This window comes from Antedon mediterranea, chromosome 8 (assembly GCF_964355755.1).
Source record: "Antedon mediterranea chromosome 8, ecAntMedi1.1, whole genome shotgun sequence".
NCBI lineage: Eukaryota > Metazoa > Echinodermata > Crinoidea > Comatulida > Antedonidae > Antedon > Antedon mediterranea.
The window spans coordinates 11,879,799-11,906,371 of NC_092677.1; the positions used below are offsets into that span (position 1 = coordinate 11,879,799).

General features: G+C 34.2%; 1 protein-coding gene across 1 annotated transcript in view; it reads right to left on the minus strand.

Annotated features, from left to right (window-relative positions):
- LOC140057617 (uncharacterized) overlaps window positions 1–26,573 on the minus strand; it is a 98,624-nt gene that overhangs the window by 17,218 nt on the left and 54,833 nt on the right. The window contains exons 32-101 of the mRNA XM_072103334.1: window positions 26,416–26,508; window positions 26,083–26,181; window positions 25,872–25,973; window positions 25,682–25,789; window positions 25,214–25,366; window positions 24,799–24,930; window positions 24,226–24,636; window positions 23,865–23,957; window positions 23,555–23,704; window positions 23,095–23,238; window positions 22,710–22,808; window positions 21,731–21,883; window positions 21,388–21,528; window positions 20,980–21,081; window positions 20,783–20,884; window positions 20,469–20,615; window positions 20,196–20,342; window positions 19,821–19,931; window positions 19,390–19,569; window positions 19,102–19,239; window positions 18,732–18,839; window positions 18,519–18,623; window positions 18,048–18,200; window positions 17,709–17,852; window positions 17,406–17,504; window positions 16,680–16,784; window positions 15,910–16,071; window positions 15,405–15,545; window positions 15,007–15,105; window positions 14,703–14,801; window positions 14,451–14,609; window positions 14,092–14,226; window positions 13,838–13,936; window positions 13,442–13,540; window positions 13,018–13,113; window positions 11,654–11,809; window positions 11,206–11,352; window positions 10,954–11,052; window positions 10,561–10,722; window positions 10,125–10,265; window positions 9,713–9,811; window positions 9,356–9,508; window positions 8,951–9,097; window positions 8,711–8,806; window positions 8,366–8,518; window positions 8,093–8,233; window positions 7,656–7,751; window positions 7,408–7,503; window positions 7,112–7,258; window positions 6,875–7,009; window positions 6,629–6,724; window positions 6,025–6,321; window positions 5,673–5,771; window positions 5,119–5,268; window positions 4,762–4,902; window positions 4,576–4,674; window positions 4,201–4,353; window positions 3,893–4,030; window positions 3,647–3,751; window positions 3,353–3,502; window positions 2,998–3,138; window positions 2,704–2,802; window positions 2,412–2,561; window positions 2,115–2,255; window positions 1,820–1,921; window positions 1,318–1,473; window positions 975–1,112; window positions 790–817; window positions 297–586; window positions 67–159 (exon numbers count right to left, since the gene is read on the minus strand). Of these exons, the coding sequence (XP_071959435.1) occupies window positions 67–159; window positions 297–586; window positions 790–817; window positions 975–1,112; window positions 1,318–1,473; window positions 1,820–1,921; window positions 2,115–2,255; window positions 2,412–2,561; window positions 2,704–2,802; window positions 2,998–3,138; window positions 3,353–3,502; window positions 3,647–3,751; window positions 3,893–4,030; window positions 4,201–4,353; window positions 4,576–4,674; window positions 4,762–4,902; window positions 5,119–5,268; window positions 5,673–5,771; window positions 6,025–6,321; window positions 6,629–6,724; window positions 6,875–7,009; window positions 7,112–7,258; window positions 7,408–7,503; window positions 7,656–7,751; window positions 8,093–8,233; window positions 8,366–8,518; window positions 8,711–8,806; window positions 8,951–9,097; window positions 9,356–9,508; window positions 9,713–9,811; window positions 10,125–10,265; window positions 10,561–10,722; window positions 10,954–11,052; window positions 11,206–11,352; window positions 11,654–11,809; window positions 13,018–13,113; window positions 13,442–13,540; window positions 13,838–13,936; window positions 14,092–14,226; window positions 14,451–14,609; window positions 14,703–14,801; window positions 15,007–15,105; window positions 15,405–15,545; window positions 15,910–16,071; window positions 16,680–16,784; window positions 17,406–17,504; window positions 17,709–17,852; window positions 18,048–18,200; window positions 18,519–18,623; window positions 18,732–18,839; window positions 19,102–19,239; window positions 19,390–19,569; window positions 19,821–19,931; window positions 20,196–20,342; window positions 20,469–20,615; window positions 20,783–20,884; window positions 20,980–21,081; window positions 21,388–21,528; window positions 21,731–21,883; window positions 22,710–22,808; window positions 23,095–23,238; window positions 23,555–23,704; window positions 23,865–23,957; window positions 24,226–24,636; window positions 24,799–24,930; window positions 25,214–25,366; window positions 25,682–25,789; window positions 25,872–25,973; window positions 26,083–26,181; window positions 26,416–26,508 (9,342 nt within the window). The remainder of the gene's footprint in view (window positions 1–66; window positions 160–296; window positions 587–789; window positions 818–974; window positions 1,113–1,317; window positions 1,474–1,819; window positions 1,922–2,114; window positions 2,256–2,411; window positions 2,562–2,703; window positions 2,803–2,997; window positions 3,139–3,352; window positions 3,503–3,646; window positions 3,752–3,892; window positions 4,031–4,200; window positions 4,354–4,575; window positions 4,675–4,761; window positions 4,903–5,118; window positions 5,269–5,672; window positions 5,772–6,024; window positions 6,322–6,628; window positions 6,725–6,874; window positions 7,010–7,111; window positions 7,259–7,407; window positions 7,504–7,655; window positions 7,752–8,092; window positions 8,234–8,365; window positions 8,519–8,710; window positions 8,807–8,950; window positions 9,098–9,355; window positions 9,509–9,712; window positions 9,812–10,124; window positions 10,266–10,560; window positions 10,723–10,953; window positions 11,053–11,205; window positions 11,353–11,653; window positions 11,810–13,017; window positions 13,114–13,441; window positions 13,541–13,837; window positions 13,937–14,091; window positions 14,227–14,450; window positions 14,610–14,702; window positions 14,802–15,006; window positions 15,106–15,404; window positions 15,546–15,909; window positions 16,072–16,679; window positions 16,785–17,405; window positions 17,505–17,708; window positions 17,853–18,047; window positions 18,201–18,518; window positions 18,624–18,731; window positions 18,840–19,101; window positions 19,240–19,389; window positions 19,570–19,820; window positions 19,932–20,195; window positions 20,343–20,468; window positions 20,616–20,782; window positions 20,885–20,979; window positions 21,082–21,387; window positions 21,529–21,730; window positions 21,884–22,709; window positions 22,809–23,094; window positions 23,239–23,554; window positions 23,705–23,864; window positions 23,958–24,225; window positions 24,637–24,798; window positions 24,931–25,213; window positions 25,367–25,681; window positions 25,790–25,871; window positions 25,974–26,082; window positions 26,182–26,415; window positions 26,509–26,573) is intronic.

Sequence of the window (26,573 nt, forward strand, 5' to 3'; positions counted from 1 at the left end):
CTACATGCATATCGAGAAAAAAAATAGGTACATAGCAGCATCATAATTCACTATAGCAACACCAACCTGATTGACAATAGCTTCCTGTATAACCCTCAGTACAAGCACATTCTCCCAGAATGCATCTGCCTCCATTCTGACATGATGGGAAGCATGGAGCTGCAGATAAAAAATAAAATCAAAAACAGTACTAAATTATTTAATGTAAAACTTTACTTTCCAAAAGTTTCTAAAGCAAATTTGCTAGTTTAGACTAGACTAAACTTAGTAAATCAGGCTTAAAATAACAAACATACCTTCATTAACTTCCAGTTCACTAAATAACGTTCTTGTTCCAACTCTGTTTGACCCATCACATCGATACTCTCCCGTGTCGCCAATCATCACCGTGTGAATGGTCATCATAGTGCCCCAGTCAAAGGTCATAATAAGGAATGCTGGGTCTTCTTCACTGACTGGTTCACCATCTTTGAACCAAATGTATTCTGGTTGAGGGTTGCCAACAATTCGACACATAAAGATGGCTTGACCACCAATGGATATTGACTCATTCTTCATGTATTCCTCAATTCTTATGTACTCTGGCCTGAAAAATAGGTTATAGTGTTTTGTTTTCATTATGACTGTGGCTAAGTAGAAAAGAACTTTGGATATCATAAATCTTAATACTTTAAATATTGAATGTACTTTTATACCTATATGACAAATGATAACGACAATAACATACAAATAGCAAATTATAATTTTGGAATTTTTATAATTTAATTTATAAATAAACTAAGCACTTACTCTTGTGTTGTGACTGGAATAACCGGCTCTGAAGATAAGAAACAAACAAGTTTATAAATTGCAACATTCATCATCATTTTCTAAAAATTGTTAAAATAACATCAACGTAATAAAAAAAAAGAATTAATTGTCAAGATATAAATGTATGATGATTATGGAAGGCCAAAATTGTCAAAGTAACCTACCTTGAACAACAAGTTGATGGATATACCTCATAGGTCCTGCCACACAAGAATAGTTACCACTATCACTGAAGCTAAGACCACGGAATGCCAAGTGACTTTCACGCAGTGTTATTAGATCACTACCAATGTGATAGTTGCCTGTAAAACGATTGAGAAATTGTACAAACAAAATGAAACAAATTATGAGTGAAAAATTGACATATCTTCTAATTTTCTTGATTTTACGTAGAGAAAAATAAAGCGACTATATAGACCAGCTAGCAATTTGTGGTTGTAAATCTGGAATGGCTAGACCAATCAGACTGTATGAATGTGAGGTAATTATATGGTACATGAAACTTACCATCGCTAATGGGTTCAACCTGTAGACCATCGGGTCCATACCATGTTGGTCTTAAGAAACCACTGGTTTCTGATATCTTACAGGAGTATCTCACATCTTCACCTGCTATAGGTTCCTTGCCAGTAATCTCCTCCACAGTTATAACTAGAGTAACATCTTATACGAGAAAACATACAGAGATTTTATCAATTGAATGAGCTCATAGGCTGTGTGAGTGATGTAAACATATCGATCTTCTGTATACTCAATTTTAATTGTACTGTATTACATTCTTATTGAGATTGTGATAAAGATTTTATTTGATGTAATGCATAGGTTCTTAAATACCGCTATTTCAACAAATGGATCATTACTCATGATACACTTTTGTACATGCTTCTCCCCTAAGGGTCATGTCATGTCAGTGCAGTCACTGAAGGCCCTCTTTCTCTCTCACTCTAACATCTTCCATCTACTTCCAAACATCCTGTTGCAATGTTGAATAACTAATATTAGAACTTACCACCTGGTATTTCACATGTTGTACCTCTGAATCCAGGTAAGCATTCGCATTTACCAAACACACACAATCCTCCATTCATGCAGATCTGGTCACATGGAATAGCTGGAAAAACGATATTTATTTATAATTACACGAAAGTGCATTTTGTTAAAACTTTACCATTTCCATTTTTTTTTATATTTTATATTTATCTGTTTTTTTATCATATTTGCCAGTCTTTAAGATGAATTTCTATTTTTATTTTATTATGATAATGGACAAAAAAAACATTTCAGTATTAACCTAAAAATCTTACCATTAACTTGCAGATCATATTCATCACGGAAGCGCCCTGCCATACATGTGTAGGTACCTGTATCCGTCTGGTGAAGGGGTGAAAAGTAGAGTTTGGTTGATAGTGGTGACAACGTTTCCTGCACCACTCGCTCATCAACACCTAGGAAAAAACAACAGGGTTAGAATATTTAAATGACGTTTCTAATGTACATAGTTGCGGAATAGAGGGATGCTAGAGAAAAATGTTCAGTTGCAAGGCAAACAAGAAAAATCAATGTGAATATCAATCAATAAAAATAGAAGAGTTAAAACTTACCAGCACTCAATGTTGGCACAACGTTTGAAAGAATATCAAACCATTGTGGATTGCGGAAGAAGCTGTTAGATGGGAGCTCACATACCAATGTCATGTTAGAACCTTCTTCATGATTTAGCAAGTCTGAATCCAAAATACGTATCACAAAATCTAAAGTGAAAATACACAATAAAATAAAAAGTTTTATTTTCATTTAATGTAAATAACCAAATAGGTAGAGTGCATTCTGTTCTAGTAGTACAAAGAGTAGTTCAAAATAGTACATTTATCAATTTTTTTTTAAAATACTTACCTTCTCTTTCACAGGCAATACCATTAAAATCTCTTGGACATATACAATTGCCTTTAGCACAAGTACCACCATTAACACAAGCTGGGCTACAAGAAACATCTGTAAAAGAAAAATATATAAGCCATTGTAATAATGAACCATGATAAATTACATCCTAACCGAAGGACGGGCAACACTTGACAAAAATAATATGCAAGCACAGATGGGTGTTGAAACCATGCCTCAAACATGCTAGTTTGATTTTTTAACCATTATTCTATAATAGCTCTCTACAACATGAAAACATCATCTTACCTGTGAGTGTAAATGTGTATTCAGCTTGTAGTGGTCCAGCTTTACAAAGGTAGGCCCCACTGTTCCTTACATTCACATTCTTAATAACAAGGGTTGATGTAGTTGCACTAACTGACTGTACATACAGGGATTCAATGCCACCTGTATAAATTAAAGGGGAAAAAAGAATTGACAAAAAATTAAAAAATTACTACATAACATCATTTTGATTATTACATTTTTAGCGGACTGAAATCATTTATTATATCTCGGAGTTATTCCACAATAGGAACATTGCTTTGTATTTATTTGTGTAGCAGTAATCATATATTATTGCTTTATTATAATAACATAGGAATGTCTTCATTATAATTACCTTGATTAAGTGGGTAAATGATTTCACCAGATGGTGTTCTCCATTGTGGATTCTTAAATGGACTGGCATCTGGCACATTACACTCCAGAATCAAGTCTTCACCTTCTCGTAATGTTGTTTGTGGGGTGATCTTGACTCTTAATGATTCCACTGAAGTAAAACAAACAAAAACAATCTGGTTAAAAGCACATAAATCTTCACTTTGTGGCACATTTCACCTTGCTGGTATGAATACAACCAGTGGTACATACACATCTTCTTGTTGAAATGTTGTTCTTTTAATATTAAACTTACATTGTGTTTCACATTGTATTCCAGTGTAGCCAGGTGGGCATGTGCAGACACCACGATAACATGTTCCTCCATTCTGACATGGACGTGTACTGCAATCTCTTGTATCTAAATACAAAAAAAAATGTAGTTCAATTTATGTGTTCAGCATGGTACACCAGATATAAAATACATTTCTTGGAAATATAGAGTTGAGGTATATCTTATCCAGCATTTTCCCAAAAAGCAAAGAAACATCAATAGTCCTACCTTCTGCCAGCACAGTATAGACAGATGATAGTGGACCTGTTTCACACCTATAGGCTCCAAGATCTTCAACTTTAATATCGTCAATTGTAAGTCTAGTTGAAAATGGTCCAAGAATATCAACAAATACATTTCCAGCTCCTAATAAAAAAAAAACAGAAAGCATGGTAAACAATACCAATACTTTGACAACGCACTTTGAACATTTTTAAGTTAAGCTTGTGCAAACCAGAGTTCTGGACCCTGAGTTCCTTGCTTATGTACTAATACAAGAGTACAAGAATATTATCTAACAAGGAGTGTTAACTTACCTTCTGACTTCATTAGAACTGATCTTCCTTCAGGGTAGAACCATTGTGGGTTTCGGTATCTGCCTGGAGATGGTGCATTGCAGATGATAGATACGGTCTCACCAATCTCAGGAAGTGTGGATGGTGGTATTATTGTTAATGCTTGGGGTGATTCTGTAAAAAACAAGAATAAAATAAAAGCTTAGTTTTATATACTTTATTGTATAAGGTAACTATTTTGTAAAAATAAAATGGTACTGGGTTTGGTCATCCATACATAGATGGTGACTAAGAGAGCAAGACTTTTTATAATTGTTAAATTAATTAGATGATGCTTATTGTAATAATACTGATTTTGTGTTATATTGTGTAGTACATTAAGTATACTGTAGTTACCAAGATGTTGGCATTGGCTGCCATAGAATCCAGCTGGACAGAGACAAGAACCATCCAGACATTGGCCTCCATTCTGGCAAGGTGGAACACAGTTTGCAACTGCAAAATAATACAAATACATATGTTATTTGTTTGTATTCTTTTTATTCTATTCAATTTTACTAATAAAGATTTATATTAACTTACCATCTAATACAACAGGTACAGTGTCATTGACAGACCCAACATTACAGGTATAAATACCCTGATCCTGAAGTTGAAGCCCCTGTATAACAAGGCGAGTGGACGTAGGTGAGGCATATTCAACATAACGACGAGTGTTAGCACCTAAAAAGAGAATATTTAATAACATGAAATGTCACCAAAGAAAAAATTGGGCGTGGGTTGCTGTAAATTTTGGGATAACCCTACTAATTTGAATTAAGATATTCCATGTTCTTTAAAGTGCATAGGGTAATATACAAGTTCAAAACAAAATATTTAAGTATACCACACGGATTAAATTTATCATGTTATTTGTTATAAGTTGTATAGCATAAGTACCTCTTGTTGAAATTGCTGTTCCATCTGGTGCAATCCAGCTTGGATTGCGGAAACCTGTGACAGAGGCAATCTCACACTCGTAAACCACATCACCATACAGTTGAAGATCAGTTTCAGAGGGGGTTACGAAGCGGATTACAAAGCCTTGTTCTAATTTGAAAAAAATAATAACATATTTCAATCAATTATTTCAATCACTCAATTTAAAGTTTATCTTACAATTAAATTATTGACTACTAACATACAGATTGTGATGAAATTTAAATCTTTAAACAAATTTGGATTAGAGAGCGAGTGGCCAAGCAGTTAAGACAGTGGAACCTTAATTACATAGCCATAACATCGGCAAGGGTTCGAGGCTCACTCGCTCCATGATTCTGGTGGTAGAACAAGTCTTCTCCTTTAAAGAACCTGTACATCTTTCGAGACAAGTATGTGGTTACCACGGGGTACTAGCTCACACATCCATTAAAAATTGTAACAGTATTGTTGAGTATTGATCGTTGGAATAGTGCTATATAAATTAAAAATATTATATTAAATTATTAGTTTACCTGTAGTTTGACATTGGTCGCCAATAAATCCTTCAGGACAGAGACAGTCACCTCCAAAACAAGTGCCTCCATACAAACATGGAAGTTGACAGGTTGGTTCTACAGAAACATTTAAACAAGAATGAATACAAAACAATTGTATACAGTCAGCTCTCCCATTACCAGACACCTTGATATGTCCGTTCTGGAAGGTCTGGTATTAGGAATGTGTTTTCAATGAACCTCAAGAAAAGTTTGGTTTTATAATACTGTTAGAATTTACTGTAGTAAAATGAATACTGGAAAAGCTTTGCCACACCTTCACAGTCCGATCTATTTGTGGTATCTATTTCAGAAGAATTAAATTACAAACCTGTAAGATTGACAGCGAATTTTCGACTGATATGGCTGACAGCACATGTGTACATTCCTTCATCCTCCGGTCTCAAGCTTCTGATATTTAGCTTTGTAGCAGTAGGTGATATCTCTTCAACGTGAATACGCTGGTCCCGGCTAAACCCTAAAGGTGAAATCTCGGAATGATCAGGGTACAGCCATCTTGGGCTGCCAAGAGTAGGGTTTTCGGTCACTTCACAGAGGAAGCTTACATCTTGGCCAACGATAGGAGTAACATTGTCAACTGTTGTTATTGTGATAAAGTACTCTATATCTATAAAAAGAACAATTTGTGGATTAATCATATTTTACAAACACAGTACTTAAATCAGCAATACCATTTCAAATCAAATTTGATATATTACCAAAGTTTGTATACAGTGAACATGCCTATTTCTCCAACACAAACAACTAACATTTGACAACTCCATTCAAAATATTATGGTAAAAATAATTTCTGGCATAAACATCTTAAAATAATATACGTTTACAATCTGTATTGTCCAAACATGTATATCAACTTATATAAAACTTTTAGATATTTAAAACTTTAAGAGATATAAAGCAGTATCTATATTTACTTGTAACTTGGCAATGATCACCATCGTAGCCTGGGAGACAATCACAGCTACCATCATTACAAGTACCGCCATTTTCACACACTGCTGTACACGGTGCTACGAAATATATATTTTGAAATTAATATCTATATTCATAGTGCTTTTCAAAGCATCAAATCAATGTAAATCATTGTTGTGATTGGAGGGAATAAATCACATTATGATCTGGTATTTTTATATTTAAAGATAAGTACTCTAAATCCTTACCACCTATCTCAATGTTTAAAGTGGAGCGGAGTGTTCCCACGACGCAAACATATCGACCTGCATCACTTGGTTGTAAACCATTAATTACCAGTACAACACCATTTGTTCCTCGTGGTAAAACTTCAATGCGTTCACCTGATGCAAAACAAAAAATTAGTCAAACAAACAAATAGTATATCTCCTGAGATTGATATTAAAATATTTGTTTCAAGTGTTTTATTATATTTATTGACTAACCAGATACAATAGGTTCACCACTTGGCCCAACCCATCTTGGTTTTTCCACAGCAGCTACTCCAACCACTTCACAGATGTAACTGACAACGGCTCCCACTTGCACTGGGCCACCACCCACCTGAGTTACTCGCATTGGAGCATCAACATCTAAAAGACAAAACATTTCATTAAAGAAACATAAATATACCATTCTCTATTTTAAAACTCTTTGTCTTGATGTATTGTACACAGGCCTATCTTCTTTACTTTTCATTGATTTAGTATACTTATTATTAATAATTTAAAAACAAACTTACATGTGTCTGAACAAGATATACCATGAAAACCTTGCTGACAAAGACAACTACCATCAACACAAACACCGCCATTCAAACAGTCTGGGCTGCAAGCAACTAAAATGGTAAAAAAATTACAAATATTTTTATCATTTACACATGTTCTTTAATATCATAGATGTTTTACAATAATTGCCTTTCTGTTCAAATTAAACTGAATTCATCTGAATGCATCTAAAATGGAGACCCATAATAAAGTTATGACTTACATTGTTGAGCACAGTGTTCACCGCCATAGCCTGGGCTACATCTGCACACACCACCAACACAGGTACCTCCATTGAGACAAGGTTGTCCGCAACTTACTAAAACAAGACATACAAAAATGATTTCAACCATCATAGAAATTTACAAATTACACAATCCATAGTATAATAATATAAAGTTAAGCCGATTAATTTATTAAGTACTGAATAAAGGTTAAGTAACTATTAGGAGCTACTTATACTACTTGGAAAATGTGGTAGGGTGGCCAGGTCCTTCTAACCATCTTATCCTCCCTAATATTTTACTCATTTACAGTAGATTGGAATTAGAGTGGAGGTGAATTGAGCCTAGATCTTTCTGTATGATAGTTAAGTGTCGTAAACACTTGGCTACAGCAACTCCTTTCACAATTAACATACAAACATGCCAACAAACTAACCTAGTGTATTTAGTTGTTCATAGACAACCTGTACCCTTCCTGCTTCACAACGATACATGCCCTGGTCCTCTGGTTGAAGGTTGCGAATAACAAGCTTTGTAACAGTTGGGCTCACATTTTGGATGTAGACTCTCTCAGTTCCTATGAACAAAAGGTTTGAAATTTAATTTTTGCACACACATTTGCTTTAGATAGACTACTATATTTGGTTATTTAACAAAAGTTACACTTTTATTAGGCCTAGTAGTAGTTTTAAAAACAATGTCTTTATACCTGATTGTTGGGGACCAATTATGCTGTTCTGTGGTCCATACCACAGAGGGTGAGTTACTCCTGGACCAATGACTTCACAAACAACATCATGTGAATCACCAATTGCGACGCCTGTCCTGCTTGGAGTCAACTTAATTGTACCTCTTGCTGATTCTACAAAACACAGTGACATTATTACCAGAAAAAATAAATGAAAACAAAAATACTGAGACAAGTAAACATGTAAATAAATATATAGCTAAATTCCTACAATATACATATATTTATACAATATGGCATATATGTATTCTTTAGTGCAATTCTTAAGAATAATATGAGACTTCTAGAATATGATTGTAACTGTACCTCTCTGGGAACAGGCAGGTCCAGTCCAGCCAGGCATACACTCACATCGAGTACCAACACAGAGTCCACCATTTACACAAGGTGGGAAGCATCGAGCTGTTCACAAAATGAAATTAGCTACTATAATCAGTATACAATCCCTACCTAAAGTCTTTTTCACACAAGCAACTCATTACTAATGAGCTTTCATAAGTAATCAAACATGTTGTCTGTTACACTTATAGAACAAAGACTACTTACTTGATGGTTTAAACTGGATCTTGACGGTATTGATTGTATTACCTGTTCTACAGGTGTATGTACCTGTATCACTAATACGCACCTCATTCAACACTAAAGTACTACTGTATGGTGATGACATTACTGTATGCAGGTGATCATCCCCACCTAAACAATAACAAATAAATACAAAATATAAACGTTAGCCTGTAAAAGGACTTATTTGATCAATGAAATAGCCTACTATTTCAAAGAGAGTATTTTAATGTACAAGTTCACATTGTGCATTAAGGAGCTTTTGATTTGCGACAATCGATAACCTAGGCATTCATGAGTTGTCTGATCATAAAAATCACCAAAACTGTCCAACATAAATCATTTTGTCTATTGTACACCAGGGTAGGTTAACATAAGTATAATAATTACCTAATCCAACGGGGTGGATGAGTTGACCATTTGGTGCGATCCAAAGAGGAGAAGGAGCACCTCTGCGTGGGTTCAGTTGACATGTCACGTTCATGGGCTCACCAAGCTTATATCCACCACTTCCAACTAAGTTAGGAAGGTCTGTTGGAATTGCTGAAATAAATTTTAGAATCTACCTTTATAAAATGAAGCTGAAAACAATCTTTATTTTAGACCGTTTTACTGTTAACAATGTATTCCAGATTTGTTTCCTTTGAAGGGGTGTCCATACATAGGGATCTCACAAAATAGAAATGTTTATGTTTAGTTTATGACATTTTCAGAACAAAAGTAGGCAACTACTACTACAATATTTACCATGGTATTGACAGTGCCCTCCTTGGAATTCTGGTGGGCATTGGCAATGACTGTTAATACATCTTCCTCCATTCAAACATGGTTTTGTGCACCCATCAACTAGGATAAAACATTTCAAATTTATTATAACACAGAAGTATAATAAGACTATATACAAACAATTTCTAAATTGTTGGTCTTAAGCGTGGTTTCCACTAGGATGTAAGTGCAACGCAAGTAATTTGACCAACCAAGCTTTAAACTCTGTCTACACTATCAAACTTTATGTGACAAAACAAGGTAATGTGCCCATGGATACGATGATGTATTGTAATAACATTAGCATATTTGGCCACATCACACTTTTTTGACAAACTAGTTTGGCTTTAGTTGTAAACGAATACAGCAGCAAAAAAATATAAAAACAATTTACCATGGATGAGAACAGTGAATGAGTTCGGCAGCGAATCAATCATACAGTTATAAATGCCTGAATCTGTGTCTTGAAGATCTGTCAGTACAAGTCGAGTAGCTGAGCTACTCAATGGCTCTACATAAACACGTTGGTAGGTACCTTGACAAAAAGAATATTAATAAGATATTCACATTTAGAAATGTATTGACAATATGTATAGTTGTTTCATTCCTGGAATTTGCAACATAGGCATGTGTAGGCTTAGTTATTTATCCAAGTCAGGGTTACCTACTCACCAATGTAAGCAATGAATGATCCATAAAGCCAATTCAGGTACATTTAACTAAGCATGAACAGTCCAACTTACTGATGGTACTGATCTTAATTGGTTTCCCGACACAAAATATTCAAACATAACTTATACAAAGATGTTTTTAAGAGCTAATTTGCATACCTGGACTCTGTTCCTCAATATATCTGCCATCTGGTCCAGTCCATCTAGGTGGTTGCATGTTATTCTTACCCTCTATGGTACAGACCATACTAAATGTATCACCTCTGCTTAGTGGCGACTGAACATTTTGTGGCTGAATCTTCAGTTGGAAACCAGAGCCCTCTGAATAGCAATATTATGGTTATCATGATTCAGATGTAACATTGGTAATAATGTACAAAAATGGACAGATAGACGACAGACAAACAAACTTACTTCAGTCACCTGTATGTGAAATCCCGACAATTTTGAAACTATAATAAAAATCTGCCTCATAATTGGACAATTTGTGACTTCGTCTTCAATCCAATTTCAGTATTAAATCAAATTGCAGTTTTATGGTAAAATCCCTACCTCGAATATTACAGTATTGTCCTGAATAACCTGCCAGACATTCACAAACACCAGTTACACAGCGCCCTCCATTCGCACATGGCAGCAAACAGACTCTTGCTGTAAGCAAACAAGGTGAAAATAAATTACAAATTTTCATAAAGAAAACATAATAATTTATATATAATAATAGAATTCAGGTAAGTATAAGATTATTCTATTGGAAACCAAATTATTAGAATGCAGGAATTAATAAATGATAACCAGAATTACCTTGTTGATTGACATTAATGGTGAGGTATTGGTTGAGCGGTCCAACGGAACATGAATACGTGCCTACATCATCTAAAGATATACTTCTGACAATCAGCTCTGTTGCTGTTGCTGTCTTTACTAACACACCCACCGACTGTCTTGAATCTGAATCCATAAGAAATCCAAATATATCAAATAAGTAAACGGAAGATATTGTGTTAGAAAAAAAAAGTTATTGTTTGTAATTTGTGTTTCTTGTTGCTGATCGTTTATTCATGTTTTTTAGTCGTGTGCAACGCGATTCTACAGCTCGCTATGTTGGTCGGTCCTTGAGCACACGACTGCAGCGATATATAAGGCCTTGTTCTTTTGAAATCTGAACTTTCCAGCCTTAGTTACCAATGTGAAATTTAATGTTCTTAATAACCAAATTACAAAAAAAACACGACAAACAATGTGTACTAACCTGTAGATAACCGTGGGATCAGATTGCCTCTAGGATCCCTCCATTCAGGATGAGGTAGTCTGCTACTACCTATCACTTCACATATAAAGCTCACTTCATCACCAATAGATGGCACTGAACTATGGGTTCCTGTAATCTGTACCCGTACTCCCTCAACTGTAATTAAATTATCAATTCATTAATACAAAATAAACATCACAATATATATACATAACAAAGATGTTTCTTCAGCACCACAGAGAAGCTTCTTAAACTCACCTCTCTCCTCTTGTCTTTTTTATGAACTGTGCACTGTAGGCTTTAGATATAATGCGTTTTTCAATTCAATTCAACACAAACAAATAAAGTTATATTGATCAACTGTGCAGATACAGTACATAAGTGCAGGAGTAATTTTGTTTCTAATTTTGATAATATACAGTATATATAGTATTTAAATAAATTTTACTTTCTTCTTTAAATAATATAGCAGTTATCATGAATGCTAAATAAAAGGAAGGATGGGGGAAGGGTTTATCGGAAATCAACATTTAATAAAGTTAATGAATCAGGAATGGATATTGTCATTCATCCAGGTAGTATTAGGTTTAGAAAATAATTCAATCTAGTTGATGCTACTAGACTAGATATAATTGTTTTCCAAACTTATGAATCTTAAACTAAAAGTAAACGTAAAGAAATATGAACTAAAAACATAATACATTTAACTCTTTTTGAAAATGGTTCAAAATGTCAGATTCTCCCATAAACATGTTATAAGAACTTCACCAAATAGTGAACTTCAATTTAATCACAGCCTAAAAAGTGAAGCATCTTGGAGAGGGATCCTCAAATATGAATGTAGCATTATCAGCCAGATACCCAGTTATCAGTCACACAACACTATTGGATTTTCCAGAAGATTTATGTTTAAGATTACATTTTAAAATTATGAAAACATTTTCGACATTGTTGAGGAGGGTTTTGAGTTTCCGGATGTTTAATTTTGGAAGAGTTGTCTGCAAAACGAATATGAAAGGAAGCCATACTGTAGAGGAGAATTAATGATGATCTAAAGATGATTTGATGATATAAAAGCAAAACAAATGAAAACATTTTAAAAAGTCATTCTAAGGGAAGGAAACATCTTCAAGCAAAGGGAAAAGGTATTGCAAAGGAATATGTATTGACAAGACAATAATGTTGAAACTATATATAAAAAAGTAAATATATGGTATTATTATTATGCATTTTACCATGCAAACCATCAAACAATATTACATAAATGATATTTTGTATATATAATAATACTGTAGTATAATATTGTAATTGTGCAACTACAAATATATGAAAGGGGTGATGATTTGAAGCTGACTCAAGACTACCTGAATACTGGCAGTAATTTCCAGCAAAATGTGTAGTACAAGTGCAAATATCTGGTCCATGACATCGACCACCATTCTCACATGGTGGGTCACAAGCTGAAACGAAGGGCCATATTAAAGAACATGCAAACAGACAAATAATTCTACCTTGTCCAAAAATAATAACCTTATTTCTACCTCCTCTAACTGACAAATATGACAAACATACAGTTACTAATTTATTCAAAAGGTTGTAGTATTTTGTTTAATCCTTAATAGTCAAAATGAAATGTAAAAATTGACATTAAATACAAAATATTTCTACGGTGATCTTCAGTTGAATACAAATAATATAAAAAAACACTTGTTTTACCATTAAAAATGTATATATTAGCATGGCTGAAAAATATATTACATTAATAATGGAAGAGTCTGTATAAATTACCTTGCATGTTACAGAAATCGCCAGAGAAGCCTTCAGCACAGACACACCTTCCATCAATACAAGTACCATCATTCTCACAAGACTGAAGACATGTTCTTACTACAATACAAATACATAGGCAATATTTTCAAGCAGATTGTATGGATCTTTGAAAACACAATTGTTTGCTAAAGGCAGGGCTGTAGCCACCAGTACTTCAAACACTTTTTGACAGCGGCCTTTGACAACCCTGTGGCTCTCAAAGGGCTCTTTTTCTGCGACCAACCACTCCACTTTAATTATTGTGGCTAGAGCATTGAAAGGTGTATTCAAATGTGATTGAAAACCATGTGAAGTTAAACATTGGAATAAACTTGTCCAGGTGTATAAAAGACACACATAGCAATATTAATATACCTCTGATTGTGCAGTATTCACCACTATACTCTTCAAGACATTCACAAACACTGTGTATACATCGACCACCATTTTGGCATGGTTGTAGACAAGGGCGTTCTATAAAAAAAAAAACGTCTATGATGCATAGCTTAATTAAAAATATCTGGCTTTTATTCCAACTACACAAGACACATTTATATTTGCATATACACCTGTATTTTAAACATACCATATACATATATTTACATATACGTTTGTCACATCTAACATACCGTACACTTGTATTTTGAATCGATTATCATCTTGTCCAATCCAACATGTGTATATTCCAGAATCATCTTCTGTCGCATTTTTCAACACCAATGTTGTTTGTTTATTGGATTTCGCTTGGACTCCAATATGTTGACCTGTTAAAAATAAATGTAAATATACGTGTCATTCAAATACATATGTTTTCCTTTATACAGTAAAACTCTGTCTACACTATAAAACTTTATGCGATGTGCCCATATATGGACATGATGATGTCATATCACTACCATATTTGGGCACATAACATTTTTTTGTCAATCTACTTTGATAGTCTAGACAAGGCTTTAGAAACATAAATAAATTTATTCAATGCACACACCTAAAGAAAATGGTAAAACTCGCTGTCCATCTTGGAATGTCCAGTAAGGCTGAGCAAACTGGCCGTCACCAATAATCTCACATGAGAACTCAACGTCTGCTCCAGGGTAAGGTGTAGTTCTGATACTGGGGTTGATGGTAAAAATATAGCCATCACTTACTGTTGAAGTGAAAAAGAAAAATCAGATCAATGATTGAAAAATGCTACAATAGTAGCGGTATTAAACATTTGAAATACTAATTGTTTACTTACTTCGTGTTTCACAGATTTCGCCAGTAAAACCTGGAGGACAAATACACTGGCCATTCAGACAGTCACCTCCGTTGTTACAAGGAAGACGGCAATCAGTAGCTGCAGAAATAGAGACCATTACAGTGTACAGTTATAAAACATGAAAGAGTAGAATGGAAAAATAGAAAGGAAAAATAGGAAAACTTTTGAAAGAACTAGTATTGCTCATTTCTACAACTCAGTCACACAGGACCTGTACATGCTTGTGTTGCTGAAACTTAACTGTTGTGGAAGATGGAAAGATGTGTTGATGATTGTGACTTACATTTGAATTGGCAACGAGTTCCTTCATATTGTTGAGGACAGATGCAACGGCCATACTGACATTGACCTCCATTGTCACATCCAAGCAAACAACCTGGTTCTGAAATCAAATAATTCAATAAGTCTTTTACATTTGAAGCCCTTGTTATACAGAACCCCTCCTTTGGAACACCCCTATCCAGGGGACACCGCTATTAAAGGGACACTCCTGTGAAAAAAAAATGAGTGGAAATATACACTAAAGCCAACACCCTCTAATGTATTCGTTTAATAAAGTTTGAATATTTTTTATTGCTTGTCTTATATACATTATTTGTATGTCTTATTAATTTTTAGCGTAATTTATATTCAGAATGTCTATTGCTAGAAAATATATTATTAGAATACATTTAGTCTTACCAAGAATATTGACTGGATAAACATTCGTTGATGTTTCTACAATACAAGTGTATGCTCCAACATCCGAAGCTTGAACATTTTCAATGATTAAATTAGTTCCAGTAGGAGACGTAGCTTGCATGTATACACGCTCATTTCCCGCTGCAATGAATACAAAAAAGACATTAGAAAAAGCCCATCCATAACTACTGTATATATTACTCACAAAGTATTCATGACCATACCAAAATGATGCCAAACATAACAGTGGATCTTCATGCCCATAAAGTATGACAGGGTATTCTGACCTATTCTTAAAGCTTTGTCTACACTATCAAACTAGTTTGACAAAAAAAAGTGCCCAAATATGGTAGTGATATGACATCATCATGTCTATATTTAGGCACATCACATGTTGTTGGCAGATAAAGTTTGACTGAGCTTTACTCATGTATAGAATAATACTTGTTTCCAAATAAATCCAATATGCTAATTCCGGAAACTAAGCTATTGCAAAATTACTTACTTCTTCTTGGTAGTATCATATCTCCATTAGGTCCCCGCCAGAGAGGTTGAGAGAGTCCTTGTCTGTTACCACCGTTTGCTTCACATAGGATGGTAAGACGACTCCCAAGACGAGGTACATCAAGTGAACTTGGGTTTACACTTAAAATGTAATCACTAGTGACTAATTAAAAAAGAAGCAACTTTAAAATAATTAACTTTAGTGAGAAAACATCAATATAACAAACTGCTTCAATCAGGAAAATATTTTTATTGTTGATGTATGTTTAATATCCACATTCTTCTGGCTGCCAGGCATTTGTAAAATTGATACAAATTACTATATTTACAACTTTTAAAATGGTAAATACAAGTTGCTGTCATTTATTATTACTATATCAATTATATTTCTAAACTTAAAGTCAATAAAGTAAGTAAAATTAAATATGGTTTATATATTGAATATGATATTTAGAACAATGCTGAAACATTCTTTTTTTGGCACACATCACAACTTGCAAATTCATGTTAATTATATTGGTATTTTCTAAATAATCGCGACGAAAAGAATCATTAGCAAATAAACTAAGGACATGGTAAACTAACATGCTAACCACAATTTTTAATACTCAAACTGATTGAGTGACCTACATTAAAACTGTACTGGAAAAATAAATTATGTGAGCATGCAACATATAGTATATGTACATAACACAAGCAAAGATATTTCTTCGTATAATAATTATAAAATAACGATAACAAATATTACACATGACACATAGTTGCATTTACCTCTGAGGTGACAACGTTCACCGGTGAAATCTGGTAAACACTGACAAAGACCGTTGGAACAGCGCCCTCCATTGAGGCATGGAGCGGGACAATCACTAGCTACAACTACAATACAATGACATACATATAGCACACAATAAAGCATTAAATGTGCAAGGCAATAAATAGCAAGACAAACTATACTGCAATGCAACATATAATATAATTATTTTTGTTTTCACTTTATCGTTTTTTTTCCCTTAGTGTCTGTTTTATTTATAGTTTTTTATAGTCAGACTTTTTTCATTCATTTATCCATCAAAAATTATTAATCTATTTTCTTTATCTGTAATCAAATACAGTATTAATTAAAACTATACTATCACTGTATATATACAATCTATTATGTTAATATTGCAACATATAAAGAAATAACAGACAGTAATCAAAACTTATATAAATGAAAAATAAATATAAATTATAAGAAAATCATAAAATGCTAAAACAAACACACCATATGTCAATTCAGCCAAATATACATACTAATATTATATTAATAGCAGTAATTAAAATAAACATAAAAATTACTATAAAAATCATACTAAATTAATATTCATATTGTAAAGACTAGGAACTAATATAACATAATACTATATAATGTATATTTAAATATATATTGTAACAGGTGTGATGTACAGGTGTAATTTACAGGTGGTACAATAGGTGTGATTTACAGGTGGTACATACCTTTGATATGACATTGTGCACCAGTGTATGATCCCACACACTGACACTTGCCTGCTATACAAGCTCCTCCATTTAGGCATGGATTAGGACAAGTCGAATCTGACATACACAAAAGTAATATTTAAAGTAACAAGTGCTTGTTGGTTCAAACTCATTCATGCATAAATTTATGTTATACTAGGTGCACATCTGCCTAAATAAAATGGACTAAGATGAACAGGATTTGGCTTGCTTCTAGCAGTTTCACAGAAAAATCATAACAACATTATTAAACTATTAATAATATTAATGAAAAAGATTTACCTCTAAGTTGAATTATAAAATTATTATCAAAGCTGTTGACTCGACAGGAGTACGATCCTGTGTCACCTGGTTGGATGTCTTCAATGTTAAGTCGCGCTCTAGATGGCGACAAAATAGTTGTATACACATCCGACTGAATATCACCTATATTGTATTATAAAGAAGTCAATAATTATGATTTCTTAACACCACTAATCTTGTCCAAAATCATCCCCTTATGTGGAAGAGTGCTTAATTTATACAATGTATAGTAATAAAAAACATCAAAGCTCAGGATGAGGGGGGGGGGGGGACTTATTTGAAGTGCAGTAATTTTAAGTTGGTTAATAATGATCAAACCTGGAGCTCTTGGTTCAATCAGTCGTCCATCAGGAGTGTACCAATTTGGAGGTGATGTGCCACGCTTCACTTCACACACAAGGCTGATGTCAGCCCCAAGGTCTGGTGCAGTGATGTATTGTGGGATAATGTTGATCAGCATACCACGTACAGCTGTGAAATAATTCATATAGATAATATGTTTGTTGGTTTTGTTCTAGTAAATGAAATCAAATATTATTTACGTCGGTTCTGATTATTTGTGTTCTTTGGGGGAGGGGGGATCAGCTTCTAACAGTAAAAAGTCATTAATAGTATATTTTAAAGGGAACTTGAAGGCCATATACTACACACAACTTAAGCTCTCTCTACACTATCAAACTAGTTTGACAAAAAAACATGTGATGTGCCCAAATATGATAGTGATATACCCAAATATGGTAGTGATATGACATCATCATGTCCATATATGGGCACATCACATTTTCTTACATTTGAAGTTGCACTGTGGTCCAAAGTATCCACCAGGACAGCGACATGACTTTCCTGTGCTGCAAAATCCTCCATTCATGCAAGGCAATGCACAGTCCGTTTTCACTGTAACAATAATATAGTTATTGTTAAGAAAAGTGGGCATATAATGACAAAGCTACACTGACTATGGACAACAAGTACATGCACAATGATAACAAAGTATAATGTTACCTTCAAACTGACAGATGGAACCTCCATACTCTGGTGGGCATTCACAAGAACCTGCTACACACCTTCCAGAATTCATACAATCTGGTATACAGTAGTTGTTAGGATCAACTAAGATATTTTAAGGAGATAAAATGTGCCAATTAGTACATAGTCATTAAAACAATAACTAAACACATATGGATATAATGTCACAAAAATAATGATATATTTACAAATAGGGATCTACTATAACTTAATATATATATATATACAAATAATATGTTATTTGTGTACCTAGTAGATATCATACAAGTCCTCATTCAACTCAACAAATACAGTACAGAAATACAAAATTGAGACACTATAGAAAATATAGAAAAAAGCAACTTACTTTCAACTGTCACATTAACAATAGCTGTTTGTGGGCCAATTACACACTTATATTGGCCTTCATCTGGCAGGGTAAGGTAACTGAACACTAAACGGGAAGCAGTACGAGACATCTGTTCCACATATATCCTATCAGAATCTGTAAACAAATTAAATTTATAATAGTATTGCTTTTAGATAGGATTTATGGAAATGAGAAAAATTGGCAATATGTACACTAGTAAAATCCTGTAAACCTACAAAGACGATCTAAGATAGATACAAAAATTTGCAATGTTCAATGGTTTACCTGATTCTTTGGTACCAATAGCTCTATCTTGTTTATCATACCAGACGGGTGGAGATTGTATACTGAGTAGGGACGCTACATCAACATCCCGCATTTCACAAACAAAAGACACAGAGGAGCCAGCGAATGGACGAATATCATTACCACTTCCAGAAATGAGAATCGAGAAATTTGGCGAAGCTGTAAACAATATAAAAAAGCACATACATTATTCTCTTGTGATTGGATGTTTTAAATTGTTTCAGGTTAAAAAGTAACCTAATACCTAATATTAATAAAAGATATATTTTAGAAATGGATATACACACCATTATTTTGGAGTTTTTTTCTAATCAATAATATTACTTGCTAGAACATAATATAAACAGCCTCAGGAAGACTCAAATCTTACATTAACCACACATCTTTAAAATCGATTTAAGATTACTTACGTAGCGTTGAGGTCTGACAGTAACTGCCGGTAAACTGTCGTGGACATTGACACACACCATTTCTGCAGATTCCTCCATTTCGACAGTTAGGAAAGCAGGAACGTAATGGTCCTAAAAGAAAGTTAATAGAAAATACAGAGAAGAATGATGGTAGGGAGTTGCAGATAGCACCAACTCTAACAGTTGGCAGGACAGACAGCAGGATTGGTCCTAATAAAAAGTGAATAAAAAATATGAAAGAGGATGGTGGTGGCTAGGACGGTATTGCAGATGAATCGCATGAATTTACACACAGAGAGACACACGATGTTGACGCCCTGGTATGTGTGAATTATAGAGTTTTGCTAGGCCATGTGAAAGAGGTGTTAGACTAACCTTGTGCCTCTATTGATAGATTAAACACTTGTCTAAATGTTCCGGATACACAGGTGTACAAGCCTACATCTCGTGGTTGCATGTTCCTTATTATCAATTTTGTAGCTCTATCGTTTATATTCTCAACATAAATGTGCGAGTTAATACCTGGAGAGTAAACAAATATAATATATGAATACCATGTGACTGTAGATGTAAAACAATTTTACTGTATGCACTTTCCAGCATACAAGTTGCTGTTCAAAACCATACAGAATTACATTATCAACTAACTTGATCTAGGAGAGACCCTATTGTTTTGATTGTCGATCCACACGGGTGGTGTTGGTCCAGCTCGGGATAATTCACAATTGATTGTTACATCACCACCAACTGGAGTGTCTTCAGAGATGACATCATTTGGAGCACTGACAGGAATACCTACAAGGAAATAAATCAATTTAAGGTTCTTTGTCTTTATAAGAATGGGCATATGTGATGTTTCCGTTCAGCAACTACAACTTGGACAGCAAACTGAGCCAAGACCTTCAGTAAGGCGTTTTAATCAAATTAAAGTAACAATTTGCATATAAATTTGAATATCTTACTTTGTTGACAGTAGCCACCTGTGTAGCCCAACTGACACCTACATTGGCCTTGGATACATGTACCGCCATTTAAACAAGCTGGTATACATTGGCGACCAATCGCTGAAAAAATGAAATATGAAATGGTGATTTTTGTTATACATAGCTAAATTATGCAAATATAAAATCACATGTATGTAAAACCATTCTTTACCGACCTTGCTGGCAAAAGTTTCCAACATAACCTTGTACACAGATGCACTGACCATTAAAACAAGTACCTCCATTACGACACGATGGTATACACTGAACAATGGGTGCTGCAGCAATAACAAAAAAACAATATTATAGATAACTATAATTAATACAATAATACTGTAAAAGGTGAGACGGTTGGTAGAACGATTTTTTTCTGATAAGGACGATAAAACATATGTCCAGCGTACACATCTAGCTCATGTGCACTATAAAGAACCTAGTACATCTTGGGGGTTTACCCCGGTGTACCAGTTGACACACACAACCACTGTCAATCATAGCCAAAGATCATAACTGGGCTCTCTGGAAAATCAGTCTTTGACTGAAGAGTTCACCCAGTTTAAATAAATAAACAACACCTGACTGACCTCTGACAGTCATGTTGAACACCTGGGTAAACCTGCCAGCTACACAGGTGTAGAGTCCAGCGTCAGACACCTGGATGTTTTTAATGTAAAGCTTAGTTGTGTATAGATCAATCACCTCAGAGTACAAACGATTACTTCCTCCTATCATAAAGATTTAAAAAACAAAATAGTCTTTTCATCAATCAGTTTTTAAAAACACTCATGAAAGAAATCACTACATTCATATTTTCTTTGAAATAACATTTTTTAAATTTTAAGTATGTTTCAGTTTTCAGGGGAAAAAAATGATTTAGATAATAAAACATTTTTAAAGATAGCATTTTTTAAAATCATAGATACCGACCTTGTCCAAGCTCTAGTATGCGGCGGTCATTTCTAGCTTTTTTCCAATAGGGAGGTGTTGCTCCTGGGTTTGTCACTTCACAAGTCACCATCACATCTCCACCAGCAAATGGCTCACCGATTACAGAGTTGGTGTTGATAGTTACTGGGTTTACTACAAAAGTCCAACAAATGATTTGATTAATTAAGCATATTCTGGATTAAAAATGATTGGTTCGTGTCGCAACAGGTGTGAAAGACCCTTTACTCCCTAATATCATAAGTTAATGTTGACACAGTAGGCCTGGTAAAATAAGTCGACTTTTCAAGTCAGGTAAACTTAACAGTTTCTGGTTTTAACAAAATTCATGGAAATTGGTAAACTCTGTTTTTATAAATAATTTCATGTTTTATCAATGTTCACATGAAAATAAAAACATGCTGAATAGCAGAATTAACTATTCAAAGTATACATGCATTGCCAATTATTAAACACATATTTTTTTACTTTGCATTCAATGGAATAAACCAATATCCAGAAAATTGAGGCCTATATATACACACATGCTAAGTGGCTTTTCTATTATTATTTTTTTTTTTAATACTGTTTTTATTCCAAAGCATGCAGTTGTACCTCACCGAAATCCATTGGTTTGTAATGAAAATGATACGGTTGACCATTATGTCAGGCAAACTAATTGTGGTTATAAATAAAATAAAGGCAAGCGTGCAAAAACAAGTTGGACAAAAGTCTCCATAGTTTTAAATATTCACAACTTACAAAACTCGCATCCACATATTTATAATACCAGTACTTTCCGTTGGATACTGTATATTGCTATTCTCTTGGACAAGCAATAAAAGTCAAGCATTGAAAAAAAGTAAATATGCAAAATAAAAACCTGAACAATCTGTATAATTGAATTGGAATATTTGTAACATTCAGAATTGCATGCAGTCATTTCCAGAACAATGCAAATAGCTGAGGGCTAATTTCTTACGGAGGTTGCTACATGATGGACCATTGTATCCAAAGGGACACCTACAGTTGCCAGCCTCACAAAAGCCGCCGTTTTGACATGGTGGGAAGCAGGATTGAACTGTAATAATGTAATCAATAATATCACTCGAATCTGTTTACTTATTACACTTAATAGTCTTGAGCAAATTTTAACTTTATGAATCCTCTTGTATCTTTATGTTTGAATGTCGTCTGTATATTTTTGTTGTTTTTTTTAAAGTCAGTTGTACTGCTGTAGTACAGCTGTTAGAGCTACACTTGTAAAACAAAGTTTAATAAATAAATAAATGATACATTTCTAAAAAAACAACCATTTTTCTTTTAAAGATCACTTCTAAATGTTTAGTATTGTGCATGATACTTACAAACTAGTAAAAGATTGTAGTACTTGACAACACTTCCAACTGTACATGTATATTGGCCTTCATCTAAATGATTCAAGCCAATGATGTTTAATCTACTGCCTCTACTCCTCAAGTCAACTTCAGTGTAGATTCTGGCATTAGATCCTAGTTGTGAAAAAATGATTAAAAATAAGATATTTGCACACATTTTTGTACCATTTTCTGTGTTGGTCTTGAAGTTGGTCAGGTACTCTAAGGTAGACAAGATATTTTTAAAGATGCTTCCATCTTGAATGCTTGAGAAATTTTAAATCATAGGTGGGATCCTATAGCAGACATTGAAAGACCAAGCTGCTGTGGACCATGAAAAACAGCTTTCCTTACACACAGCAGGGTTTGTACAGCATATACAGCAAAAGGCAACCAATCCATAAAAAAATATATAAATTGCTACAGATTACTATGATTGATGGCATCTTACCTGGAACTTTTCTTCTCACGGGATAACCTCTTGGATCAGTCCATTCTGGTGTAGGGGAGTCAGCATAAAGAGATGTTTTACAAAGTACTGTCAAATTACCCCCTACAGATGTTACTAGTCCAGAGGGAGTGACCACATCAACAGCATAACCTTTTGTAGAAAAGGAAACGACATTACTTCACAGCAAGTATGTCATACTAAACCTTTCACAAATGCCACTACTTACAATGCATAATATATGTGAATGGTTCTTAAAATGTACATTACATTATTTAAATAATAAAAATAATAAAAATTTCTTGTGACTTACTCTGCGAACATGTTGGTCCATAAAATGGAGGCACACATTCACAATGACCTCTGACACATTCACCTTCATTCCGACATGGTTGAGGGCACTCCGCTACAAACAAAAATGATCAACATGTGTAACTATATTTGTTAAGAAACACCTCATAACTATTTACAAAATACCAGAGACTACTTTTTATGCAAGAATTAAGAAACTGTAAAAAGTGCATTCATGAGCAATAAGCTTTCAAATCAAAGAGAAAAACTATGAGCAATACATTAGAGCATAAAGGAATTACTACTTCCATAGTGACAAAAGGAAACTTTATCAACTGAGGGTGGAAGAAGGAAGAGAATGCCATGCCATGTCACTGACTCACTAAATGGGAATGGTGTTCCTAGTCCTGTGCCTGCTATACAGTCCCGTTGTGGAAGTTCATCACATACTTTCAGAAACTCATGTGCCTTCGGGAAATTTGCCCCCTGCAGCACACCTATAGCCTGACCACCGCAACTCTCTAGAATTTCGCGGCAAAAAGACTGACACAGCAGAAGGGAAGTATCGCTACGATCGCAAGGCTGGTAAAATGCTGTACAGAATAGGAGGTCTTTCGCCCCATGGCAGTCCACAAGCGTGCTTAGTTTGGTTACGAGTGTTTCAGCAGTTTCTGGATCTTCAGCTAAACTTGTCGGGAATACTGCATCAAGGTATAAGAGGTCACGACATTCTTGTGACCCCACGATTTCGCAACGTTCGACCGTCAATGTTGGAGGGGTTGTAAAACTATTTGCTACAGAAAAATCAACAGAAGTACAAAAACTATTTATTCTATATGCTATAGAAAATTGCTTAGTACACCTATTTTTCTAATGCAATTTCCTTTGGAAAAATATAACATTCTATAATCAATACATGGCTGCCTAAGAATAGCACTAAATTTATTATATCTTACGCATTATAACGTTGATACTCTCCGTATAGCCTCCAGCACTACAACTGTAGGTTCCCTCATCCAACTCAGTGAATCCATTAATGACAAGACGAGTCTGACCATTTGTCATGGGTTCAGAATAAACATGATTCCCTAAAAATAAATATATTTGTTAATCCATGACTCTAGTTATAAATAAACATCATATATGGATTTGAGTGGGGGCCCAGATTCCTTTTCAATTACTGTCCATATTTATACAATATATAATAGATATGTTAAGAGAACAAACACCCACACAGAATACTTTGAAAATAAGTTTTTTCTGCCATTATAAAATCCATAGGCAGGTTAAAGAATTCAAAATCCTCAATCCTCTACTGAAATTCTGAAAGTCTTTGATAAATTACAGAAGAATGTAGAATTAAATTCTTACCAAAACTGCTTCTTGGGCTAATATACTCCTGGGTTGGGCCACGCCATACTGGTGGGCCAATGTCAGTCATGTTACTGTAACAGGTCCAATACACCATCTGATCCATAGATAGCAACTCTTGGCCTGGCATAATCAGTAACTCAACCTCTGCGACTGATTAGATATATAAATAATAGGAATAAATAGTCAAAGACACAAGTTTGAACATTTTAATGCACTACAGGCTGTTTCATGAGTACCTCAATCCTGGTGCTTGGCTACAGACAATATATCAATATCAAAAAGACATCACTATAAGTATGATACTGGGAGACTGTATGTTGGGTCATTAATGATATATTCTTTAACCATCTTCCATTGGTCTGACTTCTTTTCACAACAACCCACATCCTGACTTTATTACATACACATTAAATTTTGTAAAAAAAAAAATTGCAATTGATTGTAATGAAAAAATGCAATTCATACCTAATTCTTCACAGCTAGATCCAGTGTAGCTAGGAACACAAATACAAACACCAAATGCACACGTACCTCCATTGGCACAAGCTGGTTGACACGGCGGAAAGACACGACCTAAAAAAAAAAACATACCAGTAATTACAATGCTTCAAAACTATAATATAAAATTGAAGAACTGAAGAAATATTGCACTTACCAACTTGTAATTCACAGTATGGGCCTTCAAAGCCTTCTTGACAAACACACTGCCCATTCTGGCAAAGTCCTTCATTCTGACAGGGAGGAATGCACACACCAGCTACAAAAAAATTAAATATAGACTACAGTACAAAGAAAATAATTATAATCTGAATTTGGTTTTAAATTAGCATATTTAGTAAATTTGGTCATAAAGCAATTAGGCTTACGACGAACTAAACTGCAATCTATTCCGGTAAAACCCTCATCACACACACATTGTCGATTTCTGCAAACTCCATTTTGGCAGGCAGGTATACAAGGTGGAACTAAAGACAATATAAATAATAAAACATTGCACGTTAATGAGTTATGAATATTCACGATTTATGTGTGACTTGTCATTTTCAGGAAAATAAGTACACTTTATTTTTGGTGATCAGCATAAAAATTTTTAAAAAAGTTTATAGTGTTATGCATGACAAATGAAAATTAAAATGCTTAAAATAAATACAGCAGTAACATATAAATTAGAATGACAGCCTGAATTTGTATTAACTTACCATATTGTCCACATGCTTCACCTGTGAATGATGTAGAACACTGACAACGCCCTTCAAAGCATGTTCCTCCATTCAAACACTCAGGCTGACATCCTGTGAACAAAATTGTAAAAGATAATATTTATAAATATAGATTTATTTATTTGAGTCCAAAAAAC